General features: G+C 43.7%; 1 protein-coding gene across 3 annotated transcripts in view; it reads right to left on the bottom strand.

The window, feature by feature from the left end:
- Positions 1-26,230, bottom strand: part of jph2 (junctophilin 2) — a 184,962-nt gene that overhangs the window by 128,724 nt on the left and 30,008 nt on the right. Inside the window, exon 2 of one of the 3 annotated variants that reach the window (XM_072514811.1) lies at positions 19,785-20,171. In XM_072514811.1, the coding sequence (XP_072370912.1) occupies positions 19,785-19,893 (109 nt within the window). In that variant the 5' untranslated portion in view covers positions 19,894-20,171. Of the gene's footprint in view, positions 1-16,034; positions 16,466-18,680; positions 18,756-19,784; positions 20,172-26,230 lie in introns of those variants that run through there. The other 2 variants (XM_072514812.1, XM_072514810.1) reach the window with 2 other exon arrangements.

Raw genomic sequence — 26,230 nt, 5'->3', positions numbered from 1 at the left:
TACAGGTTGCCAACCTGGAAATGCCCTTCTTATCTCAACTCTCTGTCATCCAACAGTTAGCCTATCCTCTATTTGTGCTAATATATTAATCTCCCCACCCCACATCATAGGCTGTTATCTTATTAAGCAGCCTTTTGTGTGGTACCTTATCATATGCTTTTTGAAAATCCAAATTTATTACATCTACTGCTTCCCCTTCATCTATCCTTCTCGTTACCACTTCAAAGAATTCTAATAAATTTGTCAGACATGATTTCACCTTCAGTAAGCCATGCGGACTCTGATTGATTATATTGTGCATTACTAAATACTCTGCTACTATATCCTTTATCATGGACTTTAACATTTTCAAAATGATAGAAGTTAAAGTAACTTGCCTGTAATTACTTTTTCTTTGACTCCCTCCCCTTTTAAATAAAGGTGTTACATTGGCAGTTTTCCAATACTCTGGAACTACAGAGGATTCCTGGTATGATTACTAGCAGTGCATCCTCTATCTCTGTTGGTACTTCCTTTCAAATCTTGGGGTGCAACCCATCAGGCCCAGGGGGCTTATCATCCTTTAGCCCCATTAGTTTCCCTAGTACTTTTTCCCTAGTGATTGTTACTGAATTTATTTATCACACCGCCCCCCGCGCCCAACCCCCACTTCTGGGGCGGGATTCTCCCCTACCCGGCGGGGCGGGGGGTCCTGGCGGATGGAGTGGTGTGAACCACTCCGGCGTCGGGCCGCCCCAAAGGTGCAGATTCTTCCACACCTTTAGGGGCCAAGCCCTCACCTTTAGGGGCTAGGCCCGCGCCGGTGTGGTTGGCGCGCCACCGGCCGGCAGGAAAGGCCTTTGGCGCCACGCCAGCCGGGGCCGAAGGGATTCTGCCAGCCGGCGGAAGTCCACGCATGCGTGGGAGCGTCAGCGACTGCTGACGTCATCCCCGTGCATGCGCAGGGTGGGGGGTCACCTCCACGTCGGCCATTGCAGAGGCTGATGGCCGAGTCGGAGGGGAAAGAGTGCCCCCACGGCACAGGCCCACCCGTGGATCGGTGGCCCCAATCGCGGGCCAGGCCACCGTGGGGGCACCCCCAGGGCCAGATCGCCCTGCGCCACCCCCAGGACCCCGGATCCCACTCGCGTCGCTTGGTTCCGCCGGTAAGGGAGGTGCTTTAATTCACGCCGGCAGGACCGGCATTACAGCAGCGGGACTTCGGCCCATTGCCGGTCGGAGAATCATTATCGAAGGGCCAAGCTCACTTGGGTCTCTCTCTTCCTTTTTATATTACTTCCTAGTTTATCCAAATAGTTTATCGGCTCCCTCTTTATTTCTTGGTCATCTTTTGTTGGTGTTTAAAACTTTCCAAATTCTCTGGTGTACCACTAAACTTTACCACATTATAATGTTTTCCTCTTTCAGTTTAAGACTATCCTTCATTCCTTGGTTAACTGTGGTTGATTTATCCCCTTCCTAAAATCCTTCTTCCTCACTGGGATATATCTTTGTCATTAGTCATTAACTATTTTCAGAAGTGTCTGCCATCGATGATCCATTGATTTTCCTGCTAAGTTCCTTTCCCAGCCCACTTCAGCTAATGCTGTCCTTCCTTTATAAATACCCTTATTTAAGTGCAACAAAGGTGTTTCTGACCCAAGTTTCTCAATCTCACAATGAATGCTACATTTTACCATGTTATGGTCACTGCTTCCTCAGGGATCTTTTACTCAGTGATTGTTTATTAAACCTGTCTTATTACACATTACCAAATCAAAAATAGCCTGATCCCTGGTTGGATCTACAACATGTTGTTGTGGGGCACTGTCCCAAAAACACTCTCTGAATTCTTTCTCATCGGTACCTCTGCCAATTTGATTTTCCCAATCTACATGAAGATTGAAGTCATGCATGATTAAAGTACTGCCTTTTTTACAACCCTTTAGTTTCTCCTGATTTATTCTCCATCCTACAGTTTTGATCTCCTTGTCACCACATCTCTGTAATGGTTAAAAGATCAAAACCATTGACCTCAACGTGTGCGTTAATTCATCTATTTTGTGCCAAATGCTATATACATTTAAGTAAAGAGACATTAATTTTGCCCTGTACCATTTTTCCCATTTTGACCCTATCAATTGCTGATTTTTTAATGTTTGTACACTCTGTCCTTTCTTGTCACACTCTTGACAATTCTTGTCACATTCTTGTCATTACCCAAATAGCTGTCTTGTAATGCTGTCATACCCTTCTGCTTTGTAAGCCTTCATATCCCCTCTGCAGAACTTACCCCCATCTCTCTAGTTAGTCTAAAGCCCTTTCTGCTGTGCCTCAGTTTGGACTACAGTGGGACCTTGTGGGCCGATACTTGATTTGCTACGCCGAAACTAGCAATGTGTCCAAGAAATTCAACACCATAACAATTTCCTATGGTACTGGGGGAAGTGCTCCACTCTCTCGTAAAGGCAGGTGACTAAGTGAATCTGCATTTGTTTTTTAAATTTTCCAATTAAGGGGTAATTTAGCGTACCTTGTACGTCTTTGCGTTGTGGGGGTGAGACGCATGCAGACACGGGGAAAATGTGCAACTTCCACACGGACAGTGACCCGGGGCCAGGATCGAACCTGTGTCTTTACCGTTGTGAGGCAGCAGTGCTAACCACTATGCCACCATGCTGTCCCAAACACATCTGCATTTGTGATATGTGTTCCAGATCAGTGTTTGAATGTATATTTGTAGGTAGACAGGATTAACACCCAACGCTGAATTCTTGCTGATACAATTGGCGAAATAGCCTCATGTTCTTTAAAAAGGCCCAAGAGTGGTTTGTGGTCCGTAACAATGGTGAAGTGCCTCCCATATGCATACTGGTGGAACATCTTTACCCCACACTTAGCACACTGGGCTAAATCGCTGGCTTTTAAAGCAGACCAAGGCAGGCCAGCAGCACGGTTCAATTCCCGTACCAGCCTCCCCGAATAGGCGCCGGAATGTGGCGACTAGGGGCTTTTCACAGTAACTTCATTGAAGCCTACTCGTGACAATAAGCGATTTTCATTTCATACTATTGACAAACCTTCTTTTTCCATCTGAAAGTAGCCTTTTTCAGCCTCTCGAGAGGATTCAAGACATACCCATAGGTCTTTTGGATCTGTGTTCCCTCTTATGGAACAATACTGCTCTAACGCCTTATGGAGAGGCATCACACCAATTCGTTAGACAGGTCAAAATGTACTAATAAACTCCCTCTTTTTTTTTTGTCATCTTTTGTTTGTTTTAATATTTTCCCAATCCTCGGGCTTACCACTAAACCTTGCCACATTATATGTTCTTTCTTTCAGTTTAAGACTATCCTTCACTTCTTTGGTTAACTATGGTTGATTTATCGCCTTCCTAGAATCTTTCTTCTTCACTGAGATATATCTTTGTCATTAATCATTAACTATTTTCAGAAGAACCTGCCATTGCTGATCCACCGACTTTCCTGCTAAATTCCTTTTTCAGCCCACCCCAGCCAATGCTGCCCTCATTCCTTTCTATTTGCCCTTATTTAAGTGTAGCACAGTTGTTTCTGATCCAAATTTCTCACTCTCAAATTGAATGCTACATTTTACTATATTATGGTCACTGCTTCCTCGTAGATCTTTTACTCTGTGATTGTTTATTAAACCTGCCTCATTATACATTATCAAACCAAAAATAGCCTGATCCCTGGTTGGATGCACAATATATTGTTCCAGACACTGTCCCAAATACACTCTTTGAATTCTTCCTCATGACTACTTCTGCCAGTTTGATTTCCCCCAATCTACATGAAGATTAAAGTTATCCATGATTAAAGTATTGCCTTTTTTACATGTCTTTATTTTCTCCTGATTTATTCTCCATCCTAGAGTTACAGTTTGGGGGCCTATAGCTTACTTCCACTTATGTCTTCTTCCCCTTGTTATTTCTCACCTCCACCCAAATGATTTCACATCTTCCAATCCAAGGTCATTTCTTGCTATTATACTTATTCCATCTCGTACGAACAAAGCTACTCCATCATCCTTTCCTTCCTGCCTGTCCGTTCGAAAAGTCAACATATTTCTGAATACTTAGCAGTTTTGATCTCCTTGTAACCAGCAGCAGGATTCTCCCTTCTGGGGACTAAGTCGCCACGCCGACGGGAGAACCAGCGCCAACCACTCCAGCGTCAACAGCCCCGAAAGTACGGAATTCTCACCTGTCTAGGGAGCTAGGTGGGTGCCAGAGGGGTTGGCGCTGCTCCAGCTGGCGCTGAAGGCCCTGCACGAGTTCACACATGCGTGGAACACCCGTTGTGATCTCGCGCATGCGTGGAACCGCCAGCGTGATTCCGTGCATGTGCAGACCGGTCATCGTATTTTGGTGCATGCGCGGGGGGGTTCTCTTCTCCGCGCCGGCTATGGCGCAGCCCTACAGGGGCTGGCGTGGAAGGAAGATGTGCCCCCATGGAACAGGCCCGCCCGCAGATCGGTGGGCCCCAATCGCGGGCCAGGCTGCCCCCGGGTATCGGATCCCCCCGTGCCCCCCCCCCCCCGAGGACTGCCCACGCCAACTTACCTGCCAGGTCCCGCCGTGTGGGACCATATGTAACTCACGCCGGCGGGACTGGTCAAAAATGGACGGCCGCTCGGACCATCGGGGCCCACAGAATTGACAGGGGGCCGCTGCCAATGGCCCTAGTGGGAGGGGCGGGGGGGATCCGACTCCGGGGGGTGCCTCCACGGTGGCCTGGCCTGCAATCGGTGCCTACCAATCGGCGGGCAGGCTGTTTCCGTGGGGGGCCTATGTTTCTCCACGCCGGGCAGCTGTCGGGTTCCGCCATTTTGCCCGGGGGCCAGCATGAAGACGGGAACCGATGCGCATGCACGAATTCGCGCCGGCCATGGCGTGCATGTGCGAATTCGTGCCGGCCATGGCGTGCTGGCTGGAGCAGCGGACACCACTGCGGCGCCATACTAGCCCCTTGGGAAGGGGTGAATACCTGAGCCTGGAGGCCCGTAGATGCCAGAGCAGCTCACGACGCTTTTGACGCCGTCGTCAGAACTTGGCCGCGGGATCAGAGAATCCCGGCCATGGAATCTTTTATATCCACTCGAGAAAGAACAGGCTGGGCTTTAGGTAAAGTTTCATCTGAAAAGCAGCATTTCCAAAAGTGCAGTACACCCTCAGTAATGCACTGGAGTGTCAATCTGGATTATGTGCTCAAATCTCTGGAGTGGGATTTGAACCCACAATCTTACACCCAACTCGGAGACAATAGTTCCACCACATTGTGAAGGTCCACAGCTAAAGGTTTCAGCACAAAAAGGTATTTTGTATCAAACAAAATTAAATATAAGATGGTCTTGGGGTTCTAAAACATGGAAACTGCATATCTGTCAATTGATTATTGAACCGATATTTTTAAATTTAAGTTTGTTCATTTTCTGGCTCACTGTCTTGATTTTCTATAACCAGCCATTCTCATGTAAAATAATTTGAACTGTGTCAGGTTTTGAAACTGAATGCAACTATACATTAAGGAAGATATTAACAACTAATTAATGGATAATAAAATGGCATTTGTTACTTCCTTGATGCCAACAATAAAGTGTAAAATTACGCAACATCTTGAAACAGTACCCCAGTCACTGAAATGCCCCAATTTAGTTGATACATTATTCATTGTGGTTTTCAGCTGAAGTTGTGAAATTTCAGAATGCAGATTTTTAACACTTTCGTAAAATGAAAATGAAGGTATAGGGCAGGATTTAACTAAATGGGAACAAAGTTCCATAGTGAGTGTTTTTAGCTACGTGATTCCCGCTGCTCGCATTGCCAAGAAACACAACGCTATAAAATGGCAGAGGGTTAGATAGGGGGCCTCAGCGGGGAACGCGTGACCAAGGCTGCACATAGTCCCATTTTGTGCACTGAGAAGCTCCGCTTGCCGAAAGTCCTCAGCGTAGCAAGAGATTGGGACACCATTTTTAAATAACGTCCCGATCTCTGGAGCCCCAAAGCAACCCCACCCACCCACAACACACTATGGGAGAATGTCCAGCCACCCAGCCCCCCCACCCCGCGCCACCACCAACACTCATGCAGGGCAGCCTCAGCCCGATCACAACCGTGCAAAAATATGCCAGCTTGGCAGTGCTAGGCTGGCACCTTGGCAGTGCCAGACTGGCACCAGCAGTGCCAGGGTACACCACCCTGTCCGAAGGACATGAATCTAGGGCCGCCAAACCAATGGGAGACCCCCACAAGTGCCTTTCCATCTGTCCCCATTTGTGAAGACCAGTACTGAATGGCACTCACCCAAGGTCTCCGAGGCGATGGGGGTAGAACCCAATGCCTCGGGTACCAAAGGAATCCGTTCAACCTGGCTGGGCAGAGAGAGAGGTCTTTACTTTGGATCTTTAAACAGAATCCATCAGGTGAGAGAGAGAAATCAGAGCTGTGACCCTCGATTTTAAATCAATTTTAAAGCAGCTCATTGGTGCCGGCCAAGACCATCAAGAGGTGTCATCACTGATGTCAGGCTAATCAGCACATCCTGCTGGAGTTTCCTTTTAAAACTAAAGGTGCAGTTCATATTAACGGAATAGGTTTCATTAATTGTTCATGTACAAAAAATGTAAATAGTAGTTTAGCACAGGGCTAAAGAGCTGGCTTTTAAAGCAGACAAAGGCAGGCCAGCAGAACGGCTCAATTCCCATTCCAGCCTCCCCGAACAACCGCCGGAATGTGGCGACTAGGGGCTTTTCACAGTAACTTCATTTGAAGCTTACTTGTGACAATAAGCGATTTTCATTTCATTTCATTTCAAATAAATCAAAAGGGAAAACAAGGGGCTGGTAGGGATTAACCAGAGGATCCTTATGTACCTACCTCCACTACCCCCCCCCCCCCCCCCCCCCTGCAATAGAATGAAACTTCTGGGCATGGACATTTCATTTTGAGGTATGCAACACCCACACATACCTATCTAACCCAGCCCCATTATACAAGTCCACTTTCCTTGCTTCTACATTAGTAAAGAGTCAGCTTTTAAACGCATGAGAAAGTATTTACAAACATGCAACGAGATTCTCTGTCGGCGGGATCCTCCGTCCCGCTGGCAGCGCACCCATGCCCGCGCATTTCCCGATGGCACAGGGTGGCCCACAATGGGAAACCCAATTGGCCGGCTGTGGGAATGGAGAATCCCGCTGCCGACAGGGGTGCGCCGCTCCAGAAAATGAGGCTGGCGGGGGGACGGAGAATCCCACCCATTATCTTTTCCAGGAAAATGTACAGGTTTAACATCAAGCTGTTGCAATAACAAACTCTCACAGAATAATCTTGTGTTTCGTATTTGAAATGTCTCTATAAATGCAAGTGGATACTGCTTTGGGAAGATCCGGGGCGTCCTCCAACATGGCTGTCAATTTCCCAAACTTCCCTGGGTGTTCCGTGGACCGCAGCTGTTTTGCTTGTTTCTGCAGCAGGTCCAACATGCATTGTTCTTCAGTCTCTAACTGAACCAGTCTCTGTGGTTTTAATCTAGATGGGTATGGCTTCAGCGGTTCAAGGTTTCTGAGATCCACAACATGGGTAGTTAACTGAAGGGCCCCTGGTGTTTCCCTCAACTTCGTCTATGCTTTTTCAGTACCTGGACTATATCTGGCTCTTTCAGTCTGTCATGTGATACCGTCAGCCTTTCCTGATTGTCCAATGAATTTTCAACCAAATTTTGAGGATCTCCTACAACTAAGCTACAAGTAGGATTGTCAAGGCTGAGAGGCGTATTGGATTCATTTTTAACCAATAGATTCTTTACCGCCCTTCCAGCTTTACCTTCTCCCTTGTATTTCACATGGCTACCTTCAGCAACAAGTGCAACTGAGGGTTCAATCCTCTCAGTGTTGGTTGACTTCATAGATACTAGTTCTAATGTGATAATTTTTACATCCTCCTCATGGTTTCTGTAATTCCAGCCTTTATCTCCAATTAGTAATACGGAATGACATGATTTGTGCTTTCCAATTTTGCTTCTCTATTTTCAGAGTCAGAGGATGGTACATTATTGGGTCTATGAACTTTTTGGTTTTTGCTAATATCTGGAGTTGCAGAACCACTACAGGGTTTTCTATCTACCTTCCCCTTAACTCTCGAAAGGGATTGATTGTCAATTACTTCACTTCCTTTGCTATTCACTTCTGTTACCTTGAAGAGGCACTGTAGACCTTCAAAAAGATATGGATTAATCAGTCACTCATTTGGTATCACTTCACAGTCCCCACGATCCTCCTCCTGAATAACTGATGCCGTGTTATCAGGTATCCTTTCCTTCAAAGCAAGCCTGCTCTGAGAAATTATTTCACTTGAAGGGAATGGCAATGGGTTTGCTGCAAGGGGTTGTACTATAACCAGTTATGTTTAGTAAAGTCCAATTCATTTTCTTCTTCTGATTTTCTATCTCCTTTACTAACTTCGAGTGAATTGCCTGCCAATTGTTCATGATCAATTAGTGACGGGTGTATTCGGTAACAACTGTTTATCATCACTTCGTAATCACACCGAAAATCAAAATCAAGACTCTCACGTGACTCTTCCTCCATGCCAACACTCTTGTAACAACTTTTACCATAACCTCATAATGAGAACCGAAATCGAAGTCAAGACCCTTGTCTGACTCTTCATCCTTATGATCACCTTCAGTCTGAAAATGCTCAGGATCGAGTTCGCTACCACTGTCATTTGATATATGATCAACAGCTGTCAACAGCTCCTTCCTCGGGTCATTCACTGACCAATGAGCTTTCCTAACTCTCACATGCCCTACTGGTGGATTTCATGTGCTAGCTGCAGTGCTTCTGATGAACTCTCTGCAATCATGGGTGAAGCTACAACCTTCACTCCGCTAAATCATTCGCAACATTAAGTTCACTCCTTTCACTGGGAATTCCTTAACCACTCCAACAACTTCTGGACCTGACACCAAATCACACTGCAATTGCACTTTGTATAATGGAACAGGGGTGCAACATCCACCTATCCCATTCACGAATATCTCAGCGTTCACTGAGCTCTCTGTAGGGAAAACCAAATCCTTCTCCAAAACAAGAGTCTGAGTAGCATCTATGTCCCGTAAAATAGTTATGGGTTTGGCTACATCAGCTGAGAAAAATGGGGCAACCTTCTCCCTTAGTCACAAATCTGGCATATCTCTCATCGACCTCATTCCTCACATCTGCTCCCACAGCAATGTTTACCTCAGGTCTCCTAAATCCAGTTAATGCTACAGTATTTTCCATTTTTGTTCCCTTTTCAGAACCCCACAAGTCCCTTGGGCTTTACTTGCATCTTCCAACATACTGACCGAATGTGTCCCACCTTGTTACAATGGTAACACCTAGGCTTCCAAGTCTTACCTCCACCCAAAGTACCTTCCTTCCTGGTCTGAGAAGGAGATTTTGGAGCTTTCCAAGCTATCCATTCTCTACCTTGACTACCTGCCGTCCTCTCACTCGCCCACTTTTTATCCTTTTCAAAATTATGGGGATGATGGAACAGAAGTTTAAATTTATGGACTAACTCATAATCGTCAGCCACAATTGCTGCTTGTCTAGTAGTTTACACCTTCTGGTCTTCAACATGGGTTCTTATTATAGAAGGTAGGGAATTCTTAAACTCTTCTAAGAGAATTACCTCTCAGTACATCTTAAGTAGTAGTTTCAACTCCCAATAAATTGTTTTGCTTAACTCTTTCAAATTCTGCATAAGTGTGTCCCAGCTGTCTCCTCAAATTTCAAGTGTTTTGCCAACTGCTTCGGGAGCCAATTGATATGCATCTAGAATAGCCTTTTTTAACGTCTCATAATCCTTAGACTCCTGCTCTGACAAGGCAGCATAAAATTCCTATTCCTGCAGAATATCCTACTCTGCTGGGATAATGTCCACTTTGCTTTTGGCCACTCCATTTGGGTTCCTATTTTCTCAAAAGCCATTAAAAATGTTTCTTCCTCCTTCTCTTTGAATTTTGGAGAGCCTGTATAAATTTAAACATATCACCACTGGGTTCTGTTATAGGACTAACCTCCCCTCTATGTTCTGGCAACTTCCCACCTATTTACAGCACACTAATCTGGAAGCCTCTCTCCTTTTTGGCTCCTGTCCTCATTCTCTTTCCCATCTCCATTTCTGTTTGTTTCTGCTGCATTTCCACTTCTCTGTTTTATTTGCATTTATATTTCTCTGTTTTTGCTGCATTACTATTTCTATTCATTTGAATTCCCTTGCATGCTCTAACTGCAACCGGACTCTCTCCAGCTCAAATACCCAGCAGAAGATGTCCCTGATTCAGGACTAGCCGCCAATGTACATTACAATGCCCTGGGATAGCGCACAATTCCAGCCCTACAGACACCAGTGTACCAACACAAGTAAATTAACCAATAATTCCTGTACAATTTCTGAGAACTTGGCACTTGACTGCTTCAATGACTTGCAGGCACCAGATTTGTAAATGAAACACAACAACTGTATATTTATGACAATAAAATAGAGTTAAAACATGCAATAGTTATAATAGAATAATGGCCAGTTAATCTACTACTCCCCCCTTTTACTGTCTCACCCTCTACCCAAACACACACAACAGAGACACACACAGGGAAGCCGAGGAGTAAAAATAATAAGAGAATTAATATAAAATGGAAGATGAATGTCCTTGCTTCAGATGTTGACGTGGTTGCAGAAGCAGGCTGTCCTCCCAATGATTGAAACCACTTGGTTGGATTGCTAATGAGGATCTTTTGGCAGGAACATCCAGTGAGAACTCCCAGGCTGTAGGATTCCCTCTGGGGAGTCACTTTAATTTGTATTAACCTGGGCCTTCACTCAGAAGATCCGCCTCCAGCTTGTTTAATTCTTACTTGTTTCCATTCTTACTTGTTTCCAACCCAACAGGGCTAAGAACAGAGCTGCCACACAAGATTTTTTAAATAAGTGACCCTGCCTTCAGCTACTGTTGAACTGGATTTTCCTGCAATTCAATCTGGCTGTGCAGCGAGAGAGAGAGGCCTTTACTTTGGATCTTTAGATAGAATCTATCAGGTGAGAGAGAGAAATCAGAGCTGTGACCCTCCAGCATCTGATCAAAATGAAACTAAAAGATGAAACCCTCCTTTCCCTCCAGAATATTCCAGAATGGCCTGCACCAATCAGCATTGAGCATCAGCTAAGGCCAGACAATTTTAAAACAGCTCATTGGTCACTAGCCAAGTCCATCAAGAGCTGTAATCACTGATGTTAGACCAAACAGCACATCCTGTCAGAGTTTCCTTTTAAAATTAAAAGCACTATTGGTCCCATTAATTGTTCATGCACAACAAAATGAAATAGTACAAGAACAGAAATTAAAAGGGAAAACAAGTACAGACAGGGATTAAGCAGAGGATCCTTGCAATACCCATTGTACATCCTGCTGTTTTATATTTCAGCCCAGAGTTGATGCAATATGGGTTGCTTTGTAACTATGGAAACTAGCCAACCCCTCTGGCAGCATCACTGTTTAGTGCACATAGTACACAAAATGTTAAAGGTCTGTCTAAATTGTAATATTTTATTAATTTAGACATATTGCATTAACTGCCACAATAATTTGGCATGTGAAAGGCCTAATGTTTATGTTTTCATAACTAACAATATATAATGGGAGACATTTTTAATTAGAACATATTTTAAAATGTATTTACAGAATCAAATTTAATGTGCATTTATGTGCAATTATTTATAGCTCTGTGATTATTTTATTAAAGGAAGAAATAGAAATCTTTCTATCAATTGGTTTAACAACCAAGATCTGTGCTCACTATTTTAATTTTTTTTTTAAATATATTTTTATTCAAGGCATTTTCATATATACAAACAGAATCAGAAGAACCAAACAATTTAATAAACAACCAATACCCATTACCCCCTGCTCCCCTAATGTAACCCCTCCTCACATCCCACCTTCTCCTTGTTAACCCCCTCACAACCCACCCTTGCTGACCCCTCAAACTCATTCAAGAAATCAATAAACAAATTGCACCTCTGGTGAACCCATCTGCCGACCCCCTCAAGGCGAACTTAACCACTAGATATTTTAATTCTGATTGAGATTAACAACTGTATAATGGATTTTATAAATCTCTGTATTTGTTATTTCCCTGATGCTAGCTATAAAATGTAAAAGCGAATTGTGGCCAAGAACTCATCTGACACATTTTTATCTGAAGTGTTACTTTTGATCATGTTGACTCTTAATAATTTGGTCAAAGAAAATCAAATTGCAATAGTTACAATGTTATTTCAATTTGAGACCAACAACACATCACTTTGCAGATTTGAATCATTCTGAGAACTGATGACAGTTGTTCAATAATACTGGTTGTTCATTAATCACTGGCTGTACATTAACCTAAAGGCTGCCTACTCAACTTCTAAAACATTACGGATAATTTGACCAAACAAATCATGTTCTAATTAGAGTAATCAACTGTAACAACAGTCCAATTAAAGATAATTATCAATATCAAGTTATGTATGAAGATTCTGTCTTTGAATAAAATTCAGATTACCTGAAAAATTACATTTGCAATTCAAAAACTAAGTTTAAATACATTACAGTTTACAAAAGTGAAGCCCTGGAGATCAGGTTAAATGGAGGCTGAGATGCAAGAGGAAACATCTCTTGTTACAGTATAAACAGCTGACTGCAGACTTGGCGGACAGGTAGCCCGCTGTCGCTGGAGTAGAACAAAGAACAAAGAAAAGTACAGCACAAGAACAGGCCCTTCGGCCCTCCGAGCCTGCGCCGACCATGCTGCCCGTCTAAACTAAAATCTTCTACACTTCCGGGATCCGTATCCCTCTATTCCCATCCTATTCATGTATTTGTCAAGATGCCCCTTAAACGTCACTATCGTCCCTGCTTCCACCAGTTCCTCCGGCAGCGAGCTCCAGGCACCCACTATCCTCTGTGTAAAACCTTGCCTCGCACATCTTCCTGTAGGGTTGATAATTATTGGGCCAAGAAAAATGTAAGATTCAGCTGATTGTGATTCATAGGAGCTGCTGAATTGTTTCTCCCCTTCTATGATCATATTGTTAACTAAACTTTTTGATAAGTTTTAAGAAAAGGTGTACTTTTTTCGAATAGGAAACTGTAATTCAATACGTGCATCCCAGATGTGGGGAAGAAGAGACAATTTCGGGATTTGAGATTCAAGATTAAGTTGGCTGATTTAGTGCCCATTTTTATAAAGGAAAATCAAGCTTGGTATTTACAACCCACTTATCTTAAGGAATGGTTGTGTATGGTATATACAGACTTCATAAAAGTCTTTAACAAAGGTACCGTATGGGAGATTACTGGAACAGGTTGGGGAGGGGGGGGGTGGAATTGATGGGAGATTAGCAAACTGGATTAAAGAATAGGAAGGGAGAAATTAGACTAGTAGTTGCGGCTTGTTTTCAGAATATTTGGAAGTGAGTAGTCCAATCTCAAAAGATTCAGTTTTTGGCCAATTCTGTTCACTCTGTATACCAATGTTTTGGATAGAGGCCAAGAGAGAACTGAAATTTGCAGATAATACCAAAATAGGAGGTTTAGTTAAGTCTTTCAAAAACAAAGGAAACAGCAAATGAATATTTATACAAGGGGAGGAATAGGCTAAAAGAGAAGAGGTGGAATTCAATATCAGTAAGTGTGATGTGATTTATTTTGGTAAAATACATCGCAGTAATTATCCTTTCAAGGCAAGTGGGTTTGGTGCTTTGGACAAGCAGGGGGACTCTGGAGTGCAGTTTCACAGAATATAAGCTTTGTCTCGGGTTGATAAGGTTGTTTAAAAAAAGAGAATGAACTTCTAAGTTTTATCATGAGGTAGAGAGATAATATTAAGGCCAAGAGGTAATGATAAACCTATGTAAAGCCATAATAAGAATTTGAGTTCTGTGTGCAGCCCTGTGCTCCACACTAAAGAAAATATATTAAGGCTTTAGGGATGGAATATATAATGCAGATTTGTTAGGATGATGTCTGGTTATGAGGAAGATAAAATACAACCTGAAAAATTGTGTATTTTTCATTAGAATAACACAGATATGGGGTCATATCATAAAATTATTTCAGATAATGAAAGTTTGAGATAGAGTATAATAGGACAGTAGTTTTCAGTAGTTGTCAAGAATGAGGGGCCATAGGACGGCATGTGGCGCAGTGGATAGTACTGAGACTGCGGCGCCGAGGCCCAGGGTTCGAATCCCGGCCCTTGGTCACTGTCCGTGTGGAGTTTGAACATTCTCCCCATGTCTGCGTGGGTTTCACCCCCACAACCCAAAAGATGTGCAGGTTAGGTGGATTGGCCACGCTAAATTGCCCCTTAATTGGAAAAATATATAATTGGGTACTCTAAATTTTTAAAAAAGAATGAGGGGCTATGCATACAAGATTAAATACAAGGGATGTAGAATGGAGCACATGAGAAACATCTGTACATTAAGAGCTTCAAAGCTGTGGAATTCATGGCTGTGTTAAGTGGTTGAGGCAGAAATTACGTGAAGGTCCAAGATTGGGCTGAATTGTTGGATGAAGAACAGGTGGCTGAAGGGAGATCAGAATAAGATGGGTAAATGTGATCAGAAATATTTGCTGTCATGGAAGTTAAAACTAGCAAATTGATTAGCAGAATGGCCTATTTTTATGTTGTAACTAAATGTTGCTTGGGGAAAAAAACAGGAAAACAAAAAAATCTCTTTAAAATGGACACTTTACCTAGTCTGATATTCCTCATCAACAAGATGTCTAAATTACATTATTGAGAAATCAACACCCAACTGTATAGGCTCCCCAATTCCAAAGGTGTTGCACACAGGTCATCCCTTTGTCAGGACACCTCCCACTTGCTCATGTCGATGAACCTTAAGTAGAAATTGCAAAGTCAAGAAGGGCTTGTTAGGTGCAGGGATACAGTTTCGCCAGAGGCAAATGTAGTTTACCAGAGCTCACCCCACCCCAACTGTCATGCTAGCACTACCCTAACATTAATGCATGGGCTCGCAGTGCAATCTGAAGAATTTCAGCTCCGAGTCCAGTACCTACCACCCCCCCCCCCCCCCCCCCCCCACCCCTTTAACTCCCCTAGGTTCTCTGTGTGAGGCATTGGATTGCCAAGTTTGCTGCGGGGAGGGCAGACTTGGTTCTGAAGTCCCCACCACCGACACCGGGTTTGATTTCCTGAAACGATCTTGACCCCCAAGGAGTCTTTGATTTAGCACAACACCCCACCCCCTGCACACACAAACACCCCCACCCCAAAGGAACATCATTTGCAAAAACCTTTTCTGAGTGATGAGAGGACACACGTGCAGCAGCGACAGGAATTCTGCCCCCTCCCCTTCCCCCTTCAAACGGCCGGCTCCTCTTTCCTCGACAAAAAAAGAAAGCTTCAACCTTTTATTTTGGGGGGTGGGAAAAACCACCCACCACCACACCTTTTCACAATCGATTGGCCCACTTCGCGGCTCCAGTTGAGGAGTTGAGCAGAATAACAAACCCTTTCCTCTCTCACACGGACCTATCCGACATGTTCAGTTATAAAGGGGGGGGGGGGGAAACAACTCTTTTTGTTTTTAAAGTTGACATTCAGTTCAGTGCTCGCGGTGCGTGTTGATAGTTACCATGACAACCGGGCAAATCATGAATAACGGTGACAAGCGGCCGGCGAACGATTTGAAAATAAACGGACAAAACCGAACAAAACACACGGTTTAAACAAATGAATTTTTTTTAAAAAACAAAACACATTTCAAAATATGCTTCATTCTTCTTTTGGGGGGCGGGATATTACAAACGCGCGAATGTTGATCATTCGGAAACCCCAGTTCATATATAAATGTGATGTTTGACGAGCCAGGAGAAGATTTGTTTGGAAGTGATTATCAGTGCTGATTGTTATTATTATTATTAGTAACGATAATAAATGATGGGAGCCGGGAGGGATCTTCTTACCTTCATCGGCGTATTTCTCGGTGCCGTAGCCGTCCTGGAGGCCGTTGTTCCAGGTGCCCTCGTACCTGGCCCCGCTGGCCACGCTCTGCCGGACCCCGTACCTGCCCTTGAAGCCGTGAGTCCACTCGCCCCGGTACACCCAGCGCCCCTTGGTCTCCGAGCCCAGGCCGTGCCGCTTGCCCTGCGACCAGTAGCCCTGGTAGGCGTTGCCGCTGGGCCAGGTGTAGGCGCCCACCACCTCGAAGCCGTAGTTCCAGGAGCCCGAGTACTCGCCCTGGCCCTTGGGGCCGGTGCAGATGCCGTGGCCGTGAGCCTTGCCGCCCTCCCAGCCTCCGCAGTACGCCCCGCCATCGTCGAAATCAAACCTTCCTCCGCTCATGCATGAATCGGGGGGTTGGGGGTGGCTGGAGGAGGAGGATCCGCCCCCGGGATTTGAGGGGGGGGGGGGGGGGGGGAGAGAGAGAGAGAAAAAAAACAAGATGGGGGGGGGGGGGGGGAGAGGGATGCGAACCTTAATAGAGGAGAAGAAGAGTGATGGGTGGGAGGGAGGTTTGGGATGGGGTGGGCGAAAGGGGGAGACACACAGGGGCGATTCCTGCAAGCAGGTAACCCGGCTGCTTGAGCGGCTAGCCTCCCTCTCCCCCGGCCACAGCGGCCAGACGTCAGTGTGTGGGGAGCAGTCAGCAAAACTCTGTCCTCCCTCCCCTCCCTCGTCCCCAGCCGGAATGTTATAACATACCTAACAAGGCTATCAGATCCCACTCGCCTCCAAAAATAAAACCCAATCAACAATCTCCGCAAACGCCAATTTTTTTAGAGAAAAATAAATTACCCGCGCCCTTGGGGGTTGGGTAGGGTGGCAACTGGACTAATATTTCAAACAGTGTCAATGAGCACACAATGCAATAAACGAAAGTCCTTTTTTTAAAAAAAAAACGTGGTGACATCTTACATTTCACGCCTCTCCCTCGACACACACACACTTGGGGTGTTAATCGTTGTTTCCCTTTAAATGCAAATTCCCATCATCATCAGTCTTGATCATTAAATGTAAACATTGACTTTCTTATACCTCACCCCAACGTTATCGGAACACAACACTGCAGTTCTTGCCTTTCGGTCCGCTTCCCAGAAACCGAGCAACAATTAAATGCCCCCACCACCACCCAACCCCCTCAACAACTGTCTCCACTGACAGGTAGGTCTGTCTCCAAAGCTTTCCTGTAAAATGCCCGTAAACGCACCACCGAAATTCTTTCCTCTTTATTTTGGACGCGGGGTGGAATGGAATAGTAGCCGTTGCTGTACTGAAGGGTTTTGTGGACGCTGTGGTTTTCTTTGCCAAATGTGTTCTTCAGATAACTGTTTCAAAGGTTCAAGGGTGTGAACGTGGGTGGGAGCGCCCTGCCATCTCCATCACCGCAAGGCGACATTATAAGCGCGATGCTCTAAAGCTTCTGCCAGTGATAGACTCACGCCCCAGTCAAACGACAACAGCCATTAACCCTATAAGCTGTGCTAGTAGACTGACACTGCTTCCACCTGCTCAGTTTCTTTTACATTAAATACCTCTTTTTTTTTCATTTTCAAGAACACTCACTACACTTTGCACGTAAATGTTGCTACAATTACCATCTTGGTTTCAATCCTTAATTGGTCTGTCTGGCTGCACCAGTGAGTAAAGGTTGGTGAACCGGGAGCACTAACATTTTTTTCCTGCATGTCGACCGCTTATGTATTGGAGGACAGATTCCCATATAGTTATATAGGTAGGCATGAGTTCACATCCGTAAAATTTTCCTTCTCCTCTATGAAGTGTTGGCACGGATTACAAAGTTTGTTCTTTTCAGGGGGAGGGACGCAGTACAAGAGCAAATCTGGAAACAGCTTGCCATGCAGGGAGCCCCCTCTCGCAACAGGAGAACATTACATTGAATTTCTAAAAGCCAGCAACAGAGCAATTACATTCATATAGCGTAATAATGTGCCACCATTGCAAATGATAGTTAAATACTTTATACGTGTACCAATATGAAAATAGCTCTCGGAATTGTGCGGTTTTGCCCATTGTATGTGCACAAAGTGTTAGAAATAAAGAAAAACAATGGTGCTATCGGAACATACGAGCTTAAGGTGGCACAGGCTAAAAATTGCATGACGCAGCGCCTATTTTACACCGGTGTAACGTGGGCGCCTAAGGGTTAATGGCAGGTTGCCTGCACAGACTCATTCCAGACCAGATGACCCTCAAGTGTCCATAGGGATACTGCTGGAGCTTACTTAGTTAGCCACAGAACTCTAATTGTTCATGCACAACATAGACGATGAGCATTTGTAGGGGTACTGTTTCCCAAAAATACGGTATAATAACTAACACAAATAATATTAGCTGCCATTTTTCATGGGATTCTTACAGTCCTTAAGCATTTTATACCAGACTGCATAGAGTCAAAGAGCAGCAATTACTACTGGTGATTTTAGCTGGCAAATAGTTAATACATTTTATGATATCATTGAACATTAATGAAAATGTAATTTGTTTTATAAATCAATAAACAAAATTCAAAATGAAGATTCACCTGGAATTAATTGAAATAATATTGAACAGTACCATACCAGTAAAGTGCCAGTAATTACATGTCTCACCTGAGAGAACTTTATGGTGGAAAACCTGTTTCACAATCAAATCAGTCTACTAGCAAAAATCAAAATTAAGTTAAAATATCTTGTGGTGAAATGGGTGAAATTATCATCTTGCAAAGGGAGGTTTTGTATATAGCTGTGACAAATATGACACACAATGACATGTGCAAGTTAGGCAGTGTGATTTCTATGATGCAAAAGTATTTTGCAAGGCACTATTACAATATCAGGCTGCCTGTTTGGGTAACAGAAAACTTTACAAGTTAACCTTTGAGGTTTTGATACCCTTTTAATTTATTTTTCCCCTTCCTCATGAAAAAAACAATTCAATCTTGCTAACCTTTCCCCCCTCTTCTCTATGAAAGGAATTTGAATACTGTGTATTATCTTAACATTTTCTCCTTCCTCATCAGTAAAAGGATTTGCAGCTAGAAATTAATGTTATAAATTAGCAACCAGGATCTGAAATAGCAAAATTAATTTAAAAATGTCAAATGCATTGATTTATAATGTTCTGGTAAGCATTTCCTTCTGGTAAAAGCTACAAAATCTGCAACTGTTTGTACTGTAGTAAAGAGTAAATCAATAGAAAATGAAACCTTAAAACACAAAGTGCAAGGTCTCTGAGAACAAGGCAGAAGATTGTGGCCGATTTTCCTCTATTTTCGAAAATGTCAATCCCACCTGAATGTTAATGTTCCAACAGCACTGAAACCTCTTGAATAAATGCATTTTCACCATTATTTGTAGGCCCTCCCATAGCTCAGGGCACTGGAAATTATTTACAGGGGTGAAAAATTGCAATTTTAAAAAATGTAAAGCAACAAGGGAAAATGAATGGGGTTGTCCAAATGGGTGGGGTGACAGTAAGCTGGCGTTTAAAATTGTGAACTTTAGAACAGCTCAAAAGTCATTGGAACTCGTGAGTTTAAACCAAGTCAGGCAAACAGGATTAAGATGTGTCACCCAAATCTGAAGGGGCAGTAAGCTTTCTTCAGGCTTGAGGCTGCAGCTGACTGATTCTGATACATGGTAGCCAAAGTTATCCTTATGGCAGATGTTGCAACTTTCTAGTTAGCGTATTCTTGAATCTGTGAAGGCACTTACCCACAGCTGTTGTCAGGTAATTTTGACAATGTTCTGCCTGGTGTGGCCAATCAGGTTTTGCTGGCTGGTGTTCCTGCTGGCATCTCTTTTGTGCAGTAAAACATAACATGATTTAATTAGGGTACTTATGAAGAACATTCCAGCATAACAGTTAGTCAGGCCTGCACACACATCCGTCATTTGAGTTTGCAGTCACAATTTAGTTTGAGAATTGCAGTCTCCACGTGCACTAATTATACTGAGTTCTGGCCATCTTTATCTGCAAATGCTGTTGAACTAATGATCGTGAACGGGCATCATTTGTCCACCTGGTCCAAGTTCACTTTGATGTTTTTTTTCTTCCCAACGCTTTTAATAGTAGAATTCCCACTGGTGTTAGTAACTGTGCTGTGAACAAACAAAAAAGATTTTCACAAGACTTTTGAACAATTAAGTATTGGGAGAACAACAAATTAAAAATAAACAGGCCACAACTGCTCTCCAGACTCATAAAGGAGTCTTTTCTATGGCAGGTCACATCTATTTGGCTGCCTTGGTCAGCACTCAGCCACGTTAGGTGGCCAGCTACAAAATGGCTGTTGCTGTAAAGCAGCATTGGCTTGTTATTAATCAAACAAAAATATGTCTGAGTTAGAACAGTGCTATTATACCAGTTACACACGTTTCAAACAGGAATTTCCATTATCAGGCCCCCGTTTACCAGAAATGGAGAGAAATCATGAAGGGGACAGAAATCTGGCATTATGGGCTAGATTGTCACGACCAAAGTCACTACTAAGGAGGGTGGTTCGAGTTTTTGGTCAGGTGGGTGCGGGTAGGGTGGGGTGAAAGTGTTGTGGGATGGAATTGGGCTCACCAAGATGGGCGAGTGCTGAGGCAGTCTGGTTCGAAGGCATACCTCAGTTCTCTTGGACTGCATCCCATCTTTTTCAGAAGCTGTTAGGTCCTCTCAGCTCACCCTCACACCCCCAACCACCCCATGACCCCTCATACCTACTCAATGCCAACTCCCCTACATATGCACATATCCCTTGGAAAAAAATAGAACTCTCAGAAAATTAATTCAAAATCTTAGAGTCTTCTCAAGTGGTTAATACTTTATAAAAGTAAATAAACCCCTATTCCCCACATCAAAGGCAGCTAATCTTTTAATAGCCTCTTTAAACTGTCAAACAGTGAACTCAGAGCCCCCTGCTGAGGCAATTGGACATTTTGAAACTCATTCAAGCATTTGTAACAACATAATAATAACCCTTGGGAAAATGTCAACAAACAACACTTTGAAAATGCACATCGGATGCTAATACGTTTCGTAACCTGCACCAGGGTGATTTGTCAATCAAAGCAGTCCAAAAGAGGTTTTTTTAATACTCACTGACCATTGCAACCTTTTGTTTACAGAGTGGAGCATTCAAAAAACTTCAGATCATGACAGTTTTATAGGGATTACCCACCCTTCAAGACCATGTACATCTACTCCATAAGTTCATGACTTCCAAGAAGGAAAAAACAGTTATAAGAACATAAGAACTAGAAGCAGGGGTAGGCCACCTGGCCCCTCGAGCCTGCTCCGCCATTCAGTAAGATCATGGCTGAATTCTTTGTGGACTCAGCTCCACTTACCCTCCCGCTCACCATAACACTTAATTCCTTTACTGGTCAAAAATCTATCATTGCTTTATCTATCTTAACTATTACCTTCATAATTCTATATGCTTCTATCAGATCCTTCCTCATTCTTCTAAATTCCAATGAGTATAGTAGTCCCAGTCTGCTCAGTTTCCCCTCATAAGCCAATCCTCTCAACTTCGAATCAACCTAGTGAATCTCCACTGCACCCTCCAGTGCCAGTAAAGTACATCCTTTCTCAAGTAAGGAGAACAAAACTGTACACAGTACTCCAGGTATGGCATCAGCAGCACCCGATACAGCTGCAACATAACATCCATATTTTTAAACTCCATCCCTCAAGCAATGAAGAACAAAATTCCATTTGCCTTCTTAATTACCTGCTGCACCTGAAAATCAACTTTTCGCAATTCATGCACAAGATTGCCCATGGCCCTCTGCACAGCAGCATGCTGCAATTTTTTACCATTTAAATAATAGTCAATTTTGCTGTTATTCCTACCAAAATGGATGATCTCACATTGTACTCCATCTGCCAGACTTTTGCCCACTCGCTTAAAATATCTACATCCCCTCTGCAGTCTTTCAGTGTCCTTGTAGTAACGTTTTCTGGGACTGAGTATTGAGCTGGCTTTTACGTTGTGGGGATCTTCCCTCTTAGTTACGGCTCAGCTAAAGACAAAGACCCACGGAGACAGCAACTCTGGTTAAGACAGCTTTATTTTCCAAGCGTGGTCAACGTACAAGGGAGAGTGATTTGGATAAACACCCAAACCACTCTGCTTTACATTGCTTTAGGTTCAACAGTAACACAATTTCCAAAAATCAGTAACCCACCCCAGTTGGACTTGATCCAATCCTTGTAGCTGTCGATTTTACCTTGACCAATGAATTTTACTTTAGGCAGCATGATGACTGCGTGATCAGCTCATGATTTAGCCCCATCCTGTTCCCAGGCCATCTGTTGTTCTTCAAGTTAGCTAGCTTAAATTTCATCATACATTGCGGCCACTACTATTAGAAAGAGTTTAAATGCTTGTTATTGCTATGTTCTAAGAATACATGTTTAATGGCGAATAATGATTACTGGGTATATTTTCTATGATTAGTTCCAATCTTCAAGAAACTAACTTATGTAGAGCTATTCTAGTGCTGTCCTAGCTATCAGGTTTTAAGAGGTCTCATCTGAGGACCACCAGCTCCTTCAGTCCTCTACACACTTTACTCTACCACTCATCTTAATGTCATCAGCGAACGTTGACACATTACACTTGGTCCCCAACTCCAAATCATCTAGGTAAAATTTAAATAATTGCAGTCCCAAAACTGATCCCTGAGGCACACCCATTTATCCCCACTCTTTGCTTTCTGTTAGTTAACCAATCTTCTATCCATGCTAATGCACTATCCGTAACACCGTGCACCCTGATCTTATGCAACAACTTTTTGTTCAGCACCTTGTTGAACGCCTTCTGGAAATCTAGATACACCACATCCACAGGTTCCCCATTATCCACTGCATTCGTAATGTCCTCAAAAAATTCCAATAAATTAGTTAAACATGACCTGCCTTTCATGAACCCATGCTGCATCCAATGGGACAATTTCTATCCAGATGTCTCGCTATATCTCCCTTGATGATAGATTCAAGCATTTTCCCACTACAGAAGTAAACCTTCCTCATCTTTTGTCTACTTCCTTTTTGAAACATTAGCATCACATTTGCTGTTTTCCAATCTGCCAGAACTGCCCCAGAGACCAGCGAATTTTGGTAAATTATCACAAGCGCATTTGCTACTTCCCCTGCCATCCCTTTTAGTACCCTGGGATACATTCCATCAGGGCCAGTAGACTTGTCTACCTTTAGCCCCATTAGCTTGCCCAACACTACCTCCTTAGTGACAATGATCGTATTTAGATCCTCACCTGCCATCAATTATTGGCATGTTATTTGTGTCTTCGACTGTGAAGACCGACACAAAATACCTATTCAATGCCTCGGCCATTTCCTCATTTCCCATTATTAAATCCCCCTTCTCATCCTCGAAAGGATCAATGTTTACCTTAGCCACTCTTTTTCATTTTATATAATTTGTAGAAACGTTTGCTATCTATTTTTATATTCTGAGCTAGTGTACTCTCATAATGTATCTTACTTTTCTTTATGGCTTTTTTGTGGCTTTCTGTTGAATTTAAAGATTTCCCAATCCTCTAGTTTCCCACTAAGCTTTGCCAGTTTGGACCATAATTTTTATTTCCCTATTTTACTGGTGTTCTAATTTGAAGTATACAAGAGCAATATTTTTTAAAAATTCATTCATGGGATATGGGCATCATTGGCTAGTCTAGCATTTATTGCCGATCCCTAATTGCACATGTTCAGAAGATATTTAAGAATCAAGCACATTGTTGTGGATCTGGAGTCACATGTAGGTCAGACCAGATAAGGATGACAGATTTCCTTCCCTAAAGGACATTAGTGAGCTGGATGAGTTTATACGACAATCGGCACTGGACGTTTTAATTCCAGATTTTATTGAATTAAAATTTCATCGTCTACCATGGTAGGATTTGAAGCCAGGTCCCCAGAGTATTACCCTGGGTTTCTGGATTACTAGTCCACAGATAAAATCACGACAGCACTGCCATCCCTTATTTCCCCTTACTGTTTTTCCTTTTGGGTCCTACACTGTGGATTAAGGCCCTTGCAACTGACAAAATGGGGTCTGTATTAACTTGCCCCTTTACTCTTCTGGCAAAAGTTGGAACTCTCACAAAAGGGGGCAGAGGGACCTCCACATCCAGATTCCACATGATCTTTTTAAAGGTCTCTGGAGTCTTCTTGGCTCTTATGTGCCTCTCCTCCAGTTGCCTGTCCCTAATGCATTGGGGACTGCTACGCCCAGGATGTTACTAGGAAAATATGTCCCATTCATGTTGTAACACGTATGCAATACACATCATGACACAAGATTCAAAAGCTCTTAATTATCCCTGAGTGATAGAGAACTCGCTTGAGAGGGCCAAGTCTTGACAGTATTAGTAGATGAATGAGTTTCCAACAAAGATTTGAAACATCACAGTGCATTTATACAGTTAAACAGTCTTCTGTAAAGTTGATGTAAAAGGTAGACACAAGTTAGGGTTATGCAGAGTAAATGCTGTGTCTTTCTTAAATTGGAAACATAGGGCAAGACGAAAAAAGATAACTTTACAAATTTTGAATTGCAAAATAAACAAGAGTGGCATCCCTCAAGCTATAAACTTCTAACAACAAACAAGCGACCTGTTCCAGAAATAACTATCTATGGAAACAGACACAAGTGCACCATTCAGTGCGGGAGGAGAATAGGAATTGGAACCGTTGAGGTGACTTTTCATCTTTAATATCTGTTGCAGAGCTTCATATGTCAAGAATGAATGCATTTTACGAATTCAGGCACTTAGAATCAAAGAATGGTGACAGAAAGGAAATGTCATTTGGTCCATCATGTCCATAATGGCTGTCTACAAGAGCCACTCATTTAATCCCAGTCTCAGCCCTTTCCTTGCAACAACATATTTTCTCTTCAGTTGATAATAGAATCCTTTTGTAAAATCTTCATTTGTATGTGCCTCAATCAACCACATTGTCAAGCGATACATTCCTTACCATAACCACTTTTTTGTAAGGGCCCCGAAGAATCCAGCACGAGTTTTAAGGATACAAAATAATAACGTTTATTTACTATAACAATATATACATAACAGTAGCAGTAACTTCCCTTGCTACCTTCTCCTTCCTCCTGGTTCCTGGACTGGCCAGCTTATTTATAGTAGGAGTTTCTCCGCCCCCCTCATTGGGGAAGTTCATACTCCCATAGGATTGTGGGATAGTCATTAGTCCCCAGCCAATCGTCAGTAGGCAGGTTATAACATCCCTCCCCCCCAAAGTCCAAGGAATCCACCGTAGGCCCTGGCGAAGGAAGGCGTCAAACTCGTTTGGCCGCAGACCGGACGGCATTTGCACGCGGCGCTGGATCAGGCGGCGTATAACGAGTCGGAGACCAGCGCTTCCGTGATGAACGGCGCGGTTGTACATCCACGGCCTGTGGACCCGAGGATTCCCCCTCTGATTCATCCTGTGTCTCCATCTCGGAGTCAGAGTCTGCTGCCTCCGTCATGTCAGCGTCTCTATCCCCATTCGGTCCCGTCACGACCTGCGCAGGCTTCGAGTGAGGCACCAGTGGAAGATTTGGAGGACTACCTTCCCTTGTTTCTGGTCTTTGCCTCTGTTGAACTGAGCTCCGGGGGCGGGGAAATGTTTTGCGGGGATGATCTTCTGGACCGGACGTGGTCTACATGTTTTCGCTGGAGACGACCCTGGGCTTGCACTTGGTACGATATAGGGCCCGTTTGGCGAAAGATTACACCAGGAACCCATTGGGCACCACCAGCAAAATTCCGCACGAATACTGGGTCACCGGGCGCAAACTGCCGAATCGGACGATGCCGAGACAATCCCGGTCCCTGCCGTTCTTGTGTGCGGCGTACTTTTGCGCCAATGTCCGGGAAGACCATACTAAGGCGGGTGCGAAGTCTCCGGCCCATTAGGTGTTCTGCGGGAGCTACCCCAGTCACTGTATGGGGGGTGGTCCTGTACGTAAACAAAAACCGAGCCAGTCTCGTGTCCATTGATCCGGAAGACTGCTTCTTTAGGCCTCTTTTGAATGTTTGCACTGCACGCTCTGCCAACCCATTTGAAGCCGGGTGGTAAGGGGCAGTGCGGATATGGCGGATGCCGTTCGTCTTCGTAAACCTAGCAAACTCCTCACTTG

The sequence above is a fragment of the Scyliorhinus torazame genome, chromosome 8, assembly GCF_047496885.1.
Source record: "Scyliorhinus torazame isolate Kashiwa2021f chromosome 8, sScyTor2.1, whole genome shotgun sequence".
NCBI classification, from domain to species: domain Eukaryota; kingdom Metazoa; phylum Chordata; class Chondrichthyes; order Carcharhiniformes; family Scyliorhinidae; genus Scyliorhinus; species Scyliorhinus torazame.
Note: the sequence above shows the minus strand (reverse complement) of the source record. Positions and strands in the feature narration are given on the sequence as shown.